The sequence below is a fragment of the Loxodonta africana genome, chromosome 22 (assembly GCF_030014295.1).
Source record: "Loxodonta africana isolate mLoxAfr1 chromosome 22, mLoxAfr1.hap2, whole genome shotgun sequence".
Taxonomy (NCBI): Eukaryota; Metazoa; Chordata; class Mammalia; order Proboscidea; family Elephantidae; genus Loxodonta; species Loxodonta africana.
In genome coordinates this window covers 20,376,734-20,390,939 of record NC_087363.1, presented here as the reverse complement: position 1 = coordinate 20,390,939, position 14,206 = coordinate 20,376,734, and the positions used below count along the sequence as shown (strand labels likewise).

The following is a 14,206-nucleotide window of genomic DNA, read 5'->3' as shown; positions in this document are numbered from 1 at the left end:
TTAGTATTTTCCCTGTAGAATCCTTTAGTATAGCAACTCAAGGCTTGAATTTTTTCTTCAGTTCTCTCAGATTGAGAAGTGCTGAGCATGTTCTTCCCTTTTGGTTTTCTATCTCCAGCTCTTTGCATATGTCATTATAATACTTTACTTTGTCTTCTTCAGCCACCCTTTGAAATCGTCTGTTCAGATCTTTTACATAATTTTTTCCTTTAACTTTAGCTACTCAGTGTTCAAGAGCAAGTTTCAGAGTCTCTTCTGACATCCACTTAGGTCTTTTCTTTCTCTCCTGTCTTTTCAATGACCTCTTGCTTTCTTCATGTATTATGCCCTTGATGTCATTCCACAACTCATCTGGTCTTCAGTCATTAGTGTTCAACGTGTCAAATCTATTCCTCAGATGGTCTCTAAATTCAGGTGCGGTATACTCAAGGTCGTACTTTGGCTCTCATGGACTTGTTCTAATTTTCTTCAGTTTCAACTTGATCTTGGATATGAGTAATTGATGGTCTGATCTGTAGTTGGCCCCTGGCCTTGTTCTGACTGATGACATTGAGCTTTTCCATCGTCTCTTTCCATAGCAGTAGATCTGATTCCTGTGTATTCCATTTGGCGAGGGCCATGTGCACAGTCGCTATTTATGTTGGTGAAAAAAGGTACTGAAATGAAGACGTTGTTGGTCTTACAAAATTCAATCATGTGATCTCTGATGTCGTTTCTATCACCAAGGCCATATTTTCCAAATGCAGATCCTTTTTTGTTTCCAGCTTTTGCATTCCAATCGCCAGTAGTTATCAGCGCATCCTGATTGCATGTTAGATCAATTTCAGACTGCAAAAATTGGTAAAAATCTTCAATTTCATCATCTTTGGCTTTAGTGGTTGATGGGTAAATCTGAATAGTACTTATATTAACTGGTCTTCCTTGCACATGTATGGATATTATCACTGACAGGGTTGTACTCAAGATAGATCTTGCAGTGTTCTTTTTGATGATGAATGCAACGCTGTTCCTCTTCAAGCTGTCCTTCCTGGCACAGTGGACTATACAATTGCCTGAGTCAAAATGACCAATACCAGTCCATTTCAGCTCACTAATGCCTAGGATATCGATGTTTATGTGTTGCATTTCCTTTTTGATGGTTTCCAATTTTCCTAGACTCATACTTCATATATTCCAGATTCCGATTATTAATGAATGTTTGCAGCTGTCTCTTCACATTTTGAGTCGTGTCACATCAGCAAATGAAGGTCCTGAAAGCTTGACTCCATCCATGTCATTAAAGTTGACTCTACATTGAGGAGGCAGCTCTTCCCCAGTTATATTTTAAGTGCCTTCCAACCTGAGGGGCTCATCTTCTGGCACTGTATCAGCAATGTTCCCGTGCTCTTCATAAGGTTTTCAGCGGCTAATTCTTTTCAGAAGTAGACTGCTAGGTCCTTCTTCCTCGAATGTCTTAGTCTGGAAGCTCAGCTGAAACCTATCCGCCATGGGTGACCCTGCTGGTATTTGAATACCGGTGGCACAGCTTCCAGCATCACAGCAACACACAAGCCCCCACAGTATGACAAACTGATAGATGTGTGGGAGACTGTGCTAAACACTCAAGGTTAAAGAATTTAAATAAGGTAATATAAAGAGAGTATTTGAGAGTACCGTGCTAATTACTCTTTATTACCTCGTTTAAATTCTACAACCTTGACACAAGTACTACTATTACCTTTAATTTATAAATGAAGAAACTAAGGCTCAGAAAGGATAAGTTACTGACAGAGCAGTTGGTAGAGCAGATTCAAATCTAGGATGTCAGACTACTGAGTATAAGCTTTTAACTCTATAATGTACTGCTTACCATTTTAAACAACTAAGAAATGACGAACTATTAACCTAGTCACTGAGAAGAATAACCTAAGTTAGGCCTCCAGAGCTGGTCTCTTACCATGCATTCTTCCACCAGCATCCAAAAGAAGATATGCCTACCCCACATCTGGAGGCCCCCTTGTCTTACCTGGGAGCCCTCCTCGTTGTAGTGCCTGGCATTCCGGAACATCAACTTCATGTCTTCTATCATTCCCTCTTCCCCTGCATATTTGTCATTGCGAATGTTATGCTCAATTATTTTCAAGTCCATTGGCTCCAAGATGATTTTATAATAATCAGGATAATCCTTTTTGGATGGTTTAACCATAAATAAATCACAAAGTCTTCTGCCTGAACCAGGTTCTCGAGCTTCAAGAACAACATTGAATAAGATTTTCATTCGCTGCTTTCTTATGTTCTTTTTACTGTTGAGGGAGGAGGTATAGAAAGAGAAAAATGAGATCGTGTTCAGTTTTCTTTATACAAGGACAAGCATGAAACAATCATTAATCTGGTGGGCAGGTGCTTCATAATGATTATGATTCACTGATTACATATACCACATACACACTAAACATGCTGGAAGCTATCAGCAAATGTTAGGAAAATTTCCAAAATGGTTAAAACATAGTGAACCTGGCAGGAGCAGCCAATGAACAGCAGACAAACTTGTTTATAACAGCTCATGAAATCAAATGTTTAAAAAAAGACCTGTCTGACACCCAAAGAAAATGAAATTCTATTATCACTTGAACCCATTTTTTGTTTTTAAGATGAACAGAACGAAAGCGCAGCAAAACTAGTAGATTCCCTATCATTTCTAACAACCTTTGCTTTCAAGCCTAACAAACAAACAAACAACCTAACACAGAGAAGTGTTCCATCTCTTAAGAAAACCTCTACTGAACACCTGCATATATATTCTGGTTTTCAGAAAACAAGAGAGGGGATCTGCCAGACTAGTGTCTCTACAGTGGCTACAAGTCTCTCTTGGATTTATTTTGTCAGGGTCAGTTCCCCTTTTCCTTCCTTCATCAGTATTATTCCACCATCCCTGTACATCAACCTATCTTAAAGAATAAATTGTCTGAGGTTCACCTAAGCTCCCAAAATTTTCATTCTTGAGTGTGAATCCCTGTCTTGTCCTCTAAATTCCTTCAGTGAGATGTGATGCTGAGAAACAGATGCGAGTGATATGGAACAAAGTATAAGGGACCACAGATTAGAACCAAAGCCAAAAGGAGCCCAAGAGAGCAGATGGTCAGTCTAGTCTCCTACTAGATGAAGAAACTGGCTCAGAGACACTGAGTAACTTGCCCAGGAGAGCCGCCAGTCAATTATTAGAAGAGATGATCTGATCTGGTGTCTGATCCCCTGGTCTTAGGTCTTCAGAACTGAGAAAGAAACTTTAGCCAGACTTGAACAGCAGTCTTCAAGTGAACAGTCAGGTAGGTATTAAGAAGAAATGGCTATGGCTTAATTTCTATTCAACAAGCATTTACTAAGACCCTAAGATCCTAAATGTAGTACTTTACTTAGAGATAAATATTTATTATCTGTTTCCTATCCTATAAGGGGAAGAAAGTTCATTCCTGAAGCAAGCTATGTGACTGATAAGACCAGAAGAACTGGATGGTGCCTGGCTACTATTACTGAACATTTTGATCAAAGATTTTATAGATGAATCCTGATTAAAAGGTGGAAAATGCAGAACAGAATTTAAAATTCTCATGGATTCCAGACATTCTGGAGCCATGGAGGCTGGGTGAACTCCTGAAACTATTGCCCTGAGATAATCTTCAAACCTTAAACCAAAAAAATTCCCTGAAGTCTTAAAACCAAACAATAGTTTAGCTCAACTAGTTAAAAACGTCTGCCTTGAGCATTATGCTCTTTTCCGAACTATCTATATGAGATCAAACTGACAACAGCCAACTTGAAAGATTAGACAGGAACCTTAGGGGGTAGTGAAGTTTATGTTAATGGAAGAGGAACAACTTGAAAAAGGACGTTGAGAGTGGTTGTATAACTCAAAGAATGTAACTGATCTCGGTTCCGGCTGGAGGCAGCAGTGGAGGCCGTCTGGGTGACCGCTGGGGAGGGTTCACCCTGCGTCCTAGGCCACCCCGGCCACCCATGACAGTTGGCAGGATTCAGGAGGAACTGGCAGACATCACTTTAGACTCTTCACCTAACTGCAGTGCTGATCCCAAAGGTGATAAGATCTGTGAATGAAGATCAACCATTCTAGGGCCTCCAGGATCCGTATATGAGGGTGGTGTATTCTTCCTCAATATCACTTTTACACCAGAATATCCCCTTCAAGCCTCCAAAGATTACATTTAGACAAGAACCTACCACTGTAATATTAACAGTCAAGGAGTTACTGCTGGGACACACTGAAAGATAACTGGAGTCCAGCATTAACCATTTCCAAATGGTTACAGACTTCTCACAGACTGTTACCTTGCCGACCCTTTGGTGGGAAGCATTGCCACTCAGTATATGAGCAACAGAGCAGAACATGACAGAATGGCCAGTGGACCAAGAGATATGCTACGTAAATTGAGTTTTCACAATTATTACATTATTTGTCTGCACAGAAGAGAGCTGCTATGATTTCGAAGGAGTGGGGGAGGGCAGAAGTTGGTAAACAGTAGGGTATTTCTGTAACAGGTATTTTCAGTCTTATTTCCCAAGATTTTGTTGTAACTTAGGGTACCTTGCTACAGTAGACAGAATTGGTAATAGCAACTTTTAAAACTGTCATTAGTCCTGCAATATTAGTTGAAATGTAGTACGGAAAAAAAATGTACATTTAGACATTTGGGTTCAGTCACTAGTAGTATGTAAATTTAAAACAGCTTAATTTTGTACAGGTTATACACATGGCCATTTATGTAAAGTCCTTCCAAGACAACATGCCTTTTTTTTTTTGTTGTTGTACTTTAGATGAAGGTTTACAGAACAAACTAGTTTGTCATTAAACAGTCAGTATACATTTTGTTTTATGACACTGGTTAAAAACCCCAGGACATGTCAACACTCTCCCTTCTCTACCTCGGGTTCCCTATTATCAGCTTTCATGTCCCTTCCTGCCTTCTAGTCCTTACCCCCGGGCTGGTGTGCCCCTTTAGACTTGTTTTGTTTTATGGGCCTGTCTAATCTTTGGCTAAAGGGTGAACCTCAGGAGTGACTTCATTACTGAGCTAAAAGGCTGTCTGGGGGCCATACTCTCAGGGTTTCTCCAGTCTCTGTCAGGCCAGTAAGTGTGGTCTTTTCTTGTGAGTTTGAATTTTGTTCTACATTTTTCTCCAGCTCTGTCCGGAACCCCCTACTGTGATCCCTGTCAGTGCAGTTGGTGGTGGTGGCCAGGTACCATCTAGCTGTACTGGACTCAGTTGGGTGGAGGCCATGGTAGTTGTGGTCCACTACTCCTTCGGACTAATCTTTCCCTCGTGTCTGCAGTTTTCTTTATTCTCCCTTGCTCCTGAAGTGGGGAGACCACTGGAGTATCTTAGATGGCCGCACACAAGCTTTTAAGACCCTGGACGGCACTCACCAAAGTAGAATGTAGAATATTTTCTTTATATACTATGCTATACCAATTGAGCTGGATGTTCCCTGAAACCGTGGTCCCCACAGCCCTCAGCCCAGTAACTCGGTCCCTCAGGGAGTCTGGATGTGTCCATGGAGCTTCCGTGATCTTGCCTTGTACAAGTTGTACTGGGTTCCCCACTACAGTGTGCTGTCTTAGCCTTCACCAAAGTTAACCACTTCTCTATAGGCAAGACAGCACGCTTTTTTGTTTATTAAAAAAATAAGAAAATTGGAATTTTTCCTTTTTGGGAGGGAACACTGACATTTAATACAGTTTTTAGAGACAGTCACCTCATATATATAGACACATGGCTATAAGACACCATATAGGAAATGAGTAATTAACGTTATTTTATCTTATATGCCAATCTATTTTATTGTAAAAGGATCAAAGGTTTGAATCAGGACTTGTGAAAACCTGTAGTGGAATACCTCAAGCTGTTAACTGTAAGGCGTGGGATAGAAGTCACTCAGTGAATTGGTTATATGTTGTGGACTAAAGTCTGCATTTCTTACTATGCTAATAAACAATGTTAAAAAAAAATAATGTAATCTACGTCACTGAATTATATATGTAGAAACTGCTGAACTGGTGTATGTCTTGCAGTGTATATTCTCAACGATAAAGAAATAAAATTAAAAACGATGACAAAAAACTACGTGGCCATATGAGTCTCTGACACCAGTACCCCTGGCCACTCACTCAACTGCTGGGTCATGAAGAAGCCAAAGGCCTGATATTTTCCCACCAGGGTTCAAAGTATTGTATTAAAAGCAGAAACAAAACCAAAATAAAAAATAATTAACAGCTGGGAAAAATATCTACTCTTTAAGATTTAAAAATGTTTTAGAAATGCCTGTCTTCCCAACATCATAAAGCTCATGGCAAACTGAAAATGGTCTAATTAGGAGGGAAAATAAACAAAGGGATTCTCCCTGTTTCCCTGTGTTGGGATCATCCCTCATCGTCTTCGTCTTCACTCTGACTGTTCACTTCCCTTTGTGGCCCTGGAATTATTCCTATCATTTTCTCCCCTCAATACCTACGTGTCTCTGTGTAAAGAAGTGCTTATTAGATGACGGCAATCTAGGGGAAGTTTCAGCTAGCGGAAAGTCTTTCTCCAAAGAAGCATCCTAGGGCGATGATGTGAAAGAGCAGTCTCTCACCCCAGGTCTTTAGCAAGTGGACAAAGGAAGCAGAACTTGGGACAGAGCTCCAGTTCCACAGAGCTCTACAACTAGGCAGATTAGTACACGGGTGACTTTAACTTTTAGGAGGACTCTAAAGGAAAATTTCAGAACTTGGATTTGGTATCACAGAAATCTGTACTTAAAACTGCAGAAACGGTTTCCTTAAGATCTCACTTGTGAGGCTTGAGCTTTACAAGGAACAATCGGGAATTCAATTTCGAACCTCTAAGCTTAAAAGATCTCTCCAATAATCAACTCAAATGAAATCACCCCTCATTCCAGGAATTTCAAGCAGTGTAACAGTTCAGACAAGACCCTCACCCTGTTCAAATCAGACATTGTTGTAATAAAACACAATTCTAGAATTTTACAGATGATGAACCATAAAGCACCCTGTGCTAAAAAAAAATCAGGATATTATAGCAATTTCCTGACATATGAAAGTCACGTCTTGAGAAATGGGTGCTTTTACTAATTTACACTAAGGTTATAGGTTAGTAGAAGCTCTGTTCAACACGTATTCCTGATTCTCCAGGACCACCACCAACACCATCCTTCTGACCCCCAACCCTGTCTGAAACACTGGAATCACCATCACTATTTGCTCCTACTAGCTCATTACCAGGTTCTAGGGGTTCTTCCATAGCTCTTCTAGATCTGATCTCTCCTTTCAATTTCGAACATCACAGTGTTAGTCCTGACCCTCTTACCTTGTGGCTGACCACTTTCTCAAATGTCCTTATTATTATTCTTCCTCTGAACCTATTATTTATTATACGTACTCATGCTTCCATATACACACACACACACAGAATTCCTATTTAAGTGTGGTAATAGCTAACACTTCTACCACGTGTCAGGTACTGTGTTAAACACTATCTATGTACTCTCATTTAATCTTCAAACTCTGAGAACCAGGTACAATCACTATCCCAACTTTGCAGACACAAAGATGAGGCTTAGAGAGATTAAGTGAATACCTAAGGCCATAAAGTGAGTAAGCAGTAGAAGTGAGAATCGGGTCAGCTGATAATCACTTTGCTGCTTTTATCATGTCCCTCCCTTTCCCATAAGAAAGCTTTTACCAAGGGCCTTTCTAATCAAAGTCAGCCCTGCTCATGGGCTTCAAAGTCTTCCAGTGTTTTTAGCTCCCTGGCCCTAAAGCTTTAAAAAAATATTTTTATTGTGCTTTACGTGGAAGTTTACAAGTCAGTCTCTCATACAAAACTTTATAAACACCTTGCTATATACTCCTAGTTGCTCTCCCCGTAATGAGACAGGACGCTCCTTCTCTCCACTCTGTACTCCTGTGTTCATTCAGTCAGCTTCTGTCTCCCTCTGCCTTCTCATCTTCCCTCCAGACAGGAGGTGCCCACGTAGTCTCATTGTGTCTACTTGAGCCAAGAAGCTCACTCCTTACCAGTATCATTTTCTATCTTATAGTCCAATCCAATCCCTGTCTGAAGAGTTGGCTCTGGGAATGGTTTCAGTTTTGGGCTAGCAGAAGGTCTGGGGACCGTGACCTCCGGAGTCCTTCTAGTCTCAGTCAGACCATTAAGGCTGGTCTTTTTATGAGAATCTGAGGTCTGCGTTCCACTGCTCTCCTGCTCCCTCAGGGGTTCTCTGTTGTGTTCCCTGTCAGGGCAGTCATCAGTTGTAGCTGGGCACCATCTAGTTCTTCCGGTCTCAGGGTGATGCAGTCTCTGATTTATGTGGCACTATCTCTCTCTTGCGGCCCTAGAGCTTTAGTAGTGCATGCTGTTAAGCTAAGTAAGCCCAAAGGCTTGCTGTATTTCATTTTCAAGGCTTCAAAGAATAAAACCTTTTTATTTATCTTTTCCAATGAGATTTCTCAGACTAGTATAATATGACTAAAAACATAATGAAATCTACTCAGTCGTTGTTGATGTCAACAGGCACTACTCCCAGGAAATAATGAGAGCTACACTGATGGAGTACGCACTGCATCCAGGCCCTGTTCTAAATGCTTTACACACATTAACCAATTTCTATTCCTACTAACACCCAGAATCAGTGTCATACAGTATGAATGATATGAAAGAAACAGATGCCACGATCTTTTTTCTTAAACTTACCATCTAACTGAGGAAGAAATTTTTTTCTTAAGGAAAATATTAGGAAGAAGACAATGATAACAGTACATTTCTACAGTGGACTACATATGGTAGCAACACAGGAAAAAAAACACTGAAGTTTCAAGGAAAAGCAGGGTGGGGAAATAATCTTTCCTAAAGCTATTTGGGCAATCATGTAACATTTCTATATAAATACATAGTTGCATACCAAATGCTATTATTTTACTACATTGTTCCCACATAAAAACTTCAGTTGTTTTCAATCTGCCTCTTTCCTTGGACAGTCAGTTTCTGGCAGGCAGAGTACGAGGACTGAATTTCCATCTTTATGACCTGTAAGGGCAGAGTTTGGTGCTGTACAAGCAACTGACACTCTGTAAATGCCAGATGGCAAATGGGAAAACAAAAGCACCACATGATTACTATTTGGGCCACGACAAGGCAACTCATAGCTGTTTTTAAAATCATAAGTAACATGCAAAAGAACAGATGCTTTTAAAGAAACAAGACATGGTCGCGACCAGAGACTAAGGAAATGTACTCATGCTCTAGAACCACGGCCCAGTGCACAGTGTCCACACGCAGTGACATCTTTTCGGTTGTCTACGTTGAGTCTCATCCATCCGCCATCCTCAATCTTTCGAAGACAGCCCTGAAAGGGAGTCCAGCCCCTGCCAGTCCCTGGACACTAGCAATGCCGCCACAGCAGCAGCCTCTACCTTCGGCTGGCAGAAGTAAAGCCACGATGACTGGTGAGGGGGCGTTTTGCTCCTGGCAAAGCTAACAACAAATTAAGGCTACCCCTGAACATATCCAGGCTAACTGATTTTGAATTTATTTTACTAACTATACTTCTCAATTATACTGCTGTATTTACCTATTTATTCACAAAATAAACTGGCACCCAAATAATGTTTTATTTCACATGCTTAAGACTTCGCTTTTTACCTAATCAGTACTGACCATGCCACAGAAAATTTATACTTTTAAAATATGTTTATGCATTAAAAAAAGGGCTGCACACCTGGATAGCCTCCTGAGACCCAACGTCTCACTGTCATGAATGTTCCTGGGAAAGCAGAGACAAACATTACATGTGAAGAGAAACAAGAACAGCAACGTTGGAAGATCATGTGTAACCAAACACGGCTGGGAAAAAGGAGGATTATTCAATCCAGAGGGTAAAAGATATTAAGAATACTTGGAACATTTCGACATGGGAGACAGTGGGTGGATTTCTGGCTAAAGGGGTTGGGCGATGAGGGAGAAGAACATACTTCCAGAATGAAGCACAACACACCCACATCCAATTTTTCTCACACTCTCTGGTACTAAAAAAACAAAGTGAAGATAGAATCTAACATAATACTTAGGACTCAGATTCAGAGGTACTCACAAAACTTGGCCCTGACTTCTCTGGCCAAGCTTAACTTAACCCACTAGGCTGCCGTTTGCCTGAATTCTAGAGAGTTCATTTCTTATCACCAAATCTTCCCAACATAACTATCTTCTAAAAGGCTCATCATATTATTTCTTTTGTCACAGTCCAAAGTGTAGGACTTGCTTCTCTCGACCTTTTAATAAACCCAGGTTTGTTCTTTTACTGCTTTAGCAGATGATTTACACTTATTCTTCTCGTTTTCCTTTTTTCACCTTATTACAAAAAATACTTCCAGAGACCTATTCATAAAGAGACTTCTGTTTTTACAGGAGGTTTTAGGGCCATAACTTTCATTTAATCTACTTGGGATGTCCCACAAACTACAAGCCACAAAGACGAAACTTCGAGGGATCTGTTGGAACTGTTTTCTTGTCACTCAACTAGTTTAAGATTTCTCTTTGCATTCAGTGCCGGCACTGACTGTACCATCACTTTTGCCTCCATTACCTTCTTTTGTCTGAGAAGTTTTTATCTTTGACTGGTGACTGATCTGGAAAACACAGGTGATGCTGTAGTAGAGTTTTACAATTATACTCAAAGATGTTCTTGATTTGATGTCTCTGATCTGGTTTCACATTTTTCCTCCGTTGTTCCTGGTATAACAAGGAATTAAGAACTTGGAAGGATGAAATTCATAGGCCAGTAATGGAGGAGACATCTCGGGGTACACCAATCGACTTAGTTATGATGGCACAGCACAGCATAGCAAAGTTATTGTCAAAGCTAAAATTTTTTCTCCAATGCTACTTGTAAGAGGGAGAGAACAGGACAGCTTCTCTTTCTAAACCACTTTTTTAAATCCTGTGATGTTAGTGGGTGCATATAGTACATGTTCAGAACTGTGTCAACAGTTACCAATGGTTTCTTCATTCAACTTTAAATCTCTCAAGCCTTGCTATTAGTGATTAGCTTATTCCTTATTTAAGATATCCTCCCTGGATTGACTGTTGCGGCAAAGATGGTAAGAGAGTTAAGCTGGAGGGAGAATACAGTGTCCCACAATGATTAGGCCAGAGAAACTCCATGGCTGAGGCGTAGACAAAAGAGAGATGGTCTTGCATGATTCCTTATAGGAGTCCAGCTTCAGAGTCTCACAGTAAGATCCCTTTCCATGAAACCCATGAGATCAAGGAAGAGTTAGGGGAAGTTAAGAGAAAGGTTAGAAAGAAAAGAAATCCAAATACCTAGCTTAATATTTTATGAATGATAAGACGTTATCATTTGGTATTTTACCATCTGACATGCTTACAATGGCAAACAGAGATCGTATTAACAAGGAAAACAAAGGCGTAAGAGCGACACTTCCTTCACTGCAGTGGGAGTACTCAACGCCTCCTTACCTTTCCTAATTTGTATTCTATTTCTGCTATTTGCTACGTAGAAATTACCTAAATTAGACTGCAGCAGTACTCTTAAAATGCCACATTTCAGAAAATAACTTAGGCAAAATAATGTTTTGCCAAGCTACACATGTAGCTGCCATTTTTCTCTATGTGATCTAAAAAACGATGTGGCACTTGCATTAAAAAAAAAGCTAATCATCTAATTTACAAATGAATGCTAAAAGAAGACATGCTATCAAGTATTTAAAGCTTACAAGAGAATTTATACTTGATAGCTTAAAAAAACTTTTCTTCATTCATCTAAAACAAAATAAACAGGAAGTGAGAAGCCTCCAGCTATGAGGAAAGTATATACCTTTTCCTTTTGGCACTACCGGTATCAGAGGTGGCTGAAGAGATCATGCTGTCTCCATCCTCGATGTCATCTCTCCTGGCAAGCTCTTTCTTTTTTGCCTAAAAAAGAGCAGATCCTGGAAGTCAAGTTCACTTTGCTGAACACTCTTAAACTCTTAGAATATATGAATTTTAAACAGCTACACATCAGATTCACTCAGATATACTCAAAAGTAGGATGCACAAAATTAAAGAATCATTAAAAATTTTCAATAACCTGATTTAACAAAAGCCTGTGTGGCAGGAGGTTAAAAACTGGATCTAGAGTTGCAGAATTAAGAGTAGCTAAACAGCATTTTGGAAATCCTGATGGTGTAGTGGTTAAGTGCTACGGCTGTTAACCAAGAGGTCAGCAGTTTGAATACGCCAGGCGCTCCTTGGAAACCGTATGGGGCAGTTCTACTCTGTCCTGTAGGGTCGCTATGAGTCAGAATTGACTCGACGGCAGTGGGTTTGGTTTCTTTTTTTTAAACAGCATTTAAGACTACAAAGGGCACAGGTATGTTAAAAGTATTGAGGGAAGTTGTAGGGGGATCCAGCTCTGGTGGCCACATTTAAGTAAAGCCAACTCAAAGAGGGTCTTTGGTATTCTTGACTTCTAAGGGGCAGTGTGGCTAAGAAAAAAAAAAATTACGTGAAAGAAGATCTACTTTTTTTTTCTCCTGAATTTTATTTATTTTGTTGTTGGGAATATATACAGCAAAACATCACACCAACAGTTTCTACATGTACAATTCAGTGACACTGATTACATTCTTTGAGTTGTGCAACCATTCTCGCCCTCCTTTTCTGAGTTGTTCCTCCCGCATTAACATAAACTCACTGTCCCCTAAGGTTCCTAAATAATCTCTGGAGTTGCTGTTGTCAATTTGATCCCATATAGATAGTTCTTAAAAGAGCATAATGCCCAAGGCAGGCTTTTTTTTTGTACGTGTGCATTTATTGATATAAAATGACCTCTGACCACTGCTTTCGCTGTGTCCCAAAGGTTCTGAGTGTTTTCATTCTCATCGGATTCTATGCATTTCTTTAGTCTATCCTTGATGTCTTCTATAACCCAGTCATTTTTGAGCAGGGTATTTTTCAGTTTCCAAGTGTTTGATTTCTTTTCCCTGGTTTTTCTGTTATCGATGTCTACTTTTATGGCCTTATGGTCAGAGAAGATGCTTTGTAATATTTCGAAGTTTTGGATTCTGCTAAGGCTTGCTTTATGACCTAGTATGTGGTCTTTTTTTTTTTTTTAAACTAGTTAAGCTAAAATGTTATGTGGTTTTAAGACAACTTCAGGTTTTTTTTTTTTTTTTTACTTTAGATGAAGGTTTACAGAACAAACTAATTTCTCATTTAACAGTACACATATTGTTTTATGACACTGGTTAACAATTCCACAACATGTCAGTACTCTCTTCTCTTGGCCTTGTGTTCTCTATTACCAGCTTTCCTGTCTCTTCCTGCCTCTTAGTCCTGTTGTACCCCTTTAGTCTCATTTTGTTTTGTGGGCCTGTCTAATCTTTGGCTGAAGGGTAAACTTCAGGAGTGACTTTATTAACTGAGCTAAAATGGTGTCCAGGGGCCATACTCTCAGGATTTCTCCAGTCTCTGTCAGGCCAGTAAGTCTAGTCTTTTTCTGTGAGTTTGAATTTTGTTCTACATTTTTCTCCAGCTCTGTCTGACACCCTCTATCGTGATCCCTGTCACCACAGTCGGTGGTGGTAGCCGTATACCATCTAGCTGTACTGGATGGAGGAGTCTGGTGGAGGCTGTGGTAGATGTGGTCCATTAGTCTTTTGGACTAATCTTTCCCTTGTATCTTTGGTTTTCCTCATTATTCCTTGCTCCCAAAGGGGTGAGACCAGTGGAGTATCTTAGATGCCTGCTCACAGGCATTTAAGACCCCAGACGCTACTCACCAAAGTAGAATGTAGAACATTTTTTTTTATAAACTATGTTATGCCAATTAAGCTAGGTGTTCCCCAAGACCACGGTCCCCACAGCCCTCAGCCCAGTAATTCGGTCCCTCAGGGAGTTTGGATGTGTCCATGGAGCTTCAGGAGATATTTTTGGTTTAAGGTTTAAAGATGATCTCAGGGCAACAGTTTCAGAGGTTCATCCAGCCTCCAAGGCTCCAGAAAGTCTGGAGTCCCCAAGAATTTCAAATCCTGTTCTATGTTTTCCCCTTTTTGATTAGGATTCTTCTACAGAATCTTTGATCAAAATGTTCAGTAATGGTAGCTGGGCACCAACCACTTCTTCTGGTCTCATGGCAAAGGAGGCACTTGTTCATG

The 14,206-nt window shown here is 40.1% G+C and overlaps 1 protein-coding gene across 30 annotated transcripts in view; it reads right to left on the bottom strand.

Moving 5' to 3' along the window:
- Positions 1 to 14,206, bottom strand: part of PBRM1 (polybromo 1) — a 125,737-nt gene that overhangs the window by 62,909 nt on the left and 48,622 nt on the right. For 15 of the 30 annotated variants that reach the window (XR_010318972.1, XM_064274414.1, XM_064274416.1 and 12 more), the window contains 3 exons: positions 11,884 to 11,981; positions 9,769 to 9,813; positions 2,006 to 2,282 (listed from right to left, as the gene is read on the bottom strand). Coding sequence is in view for 28 of the 30 variants with exons in the window: in XM_064274414.1 (XP_064130484.1) it covers positions 2,006 to 2,282; positions 9,769 to 9,813; positions 11,884 to 11,981 (420 nt within the window). In the remaining 2 variants the exon portion in view is untranslated. Of the gene's footprint in view, positions 1 to 2,005; positions 2,283 to 9,768; positions 9,814 to 10,632; positions 10,779 to 11,883; positions 11,982 to 14,206 lie in introns of those variants that run through there. The other 15 variants (XM_023547633.2, XM_023547636.2, XM_023547638.2 and 12 more) reach the window with 2 other exon arrangements.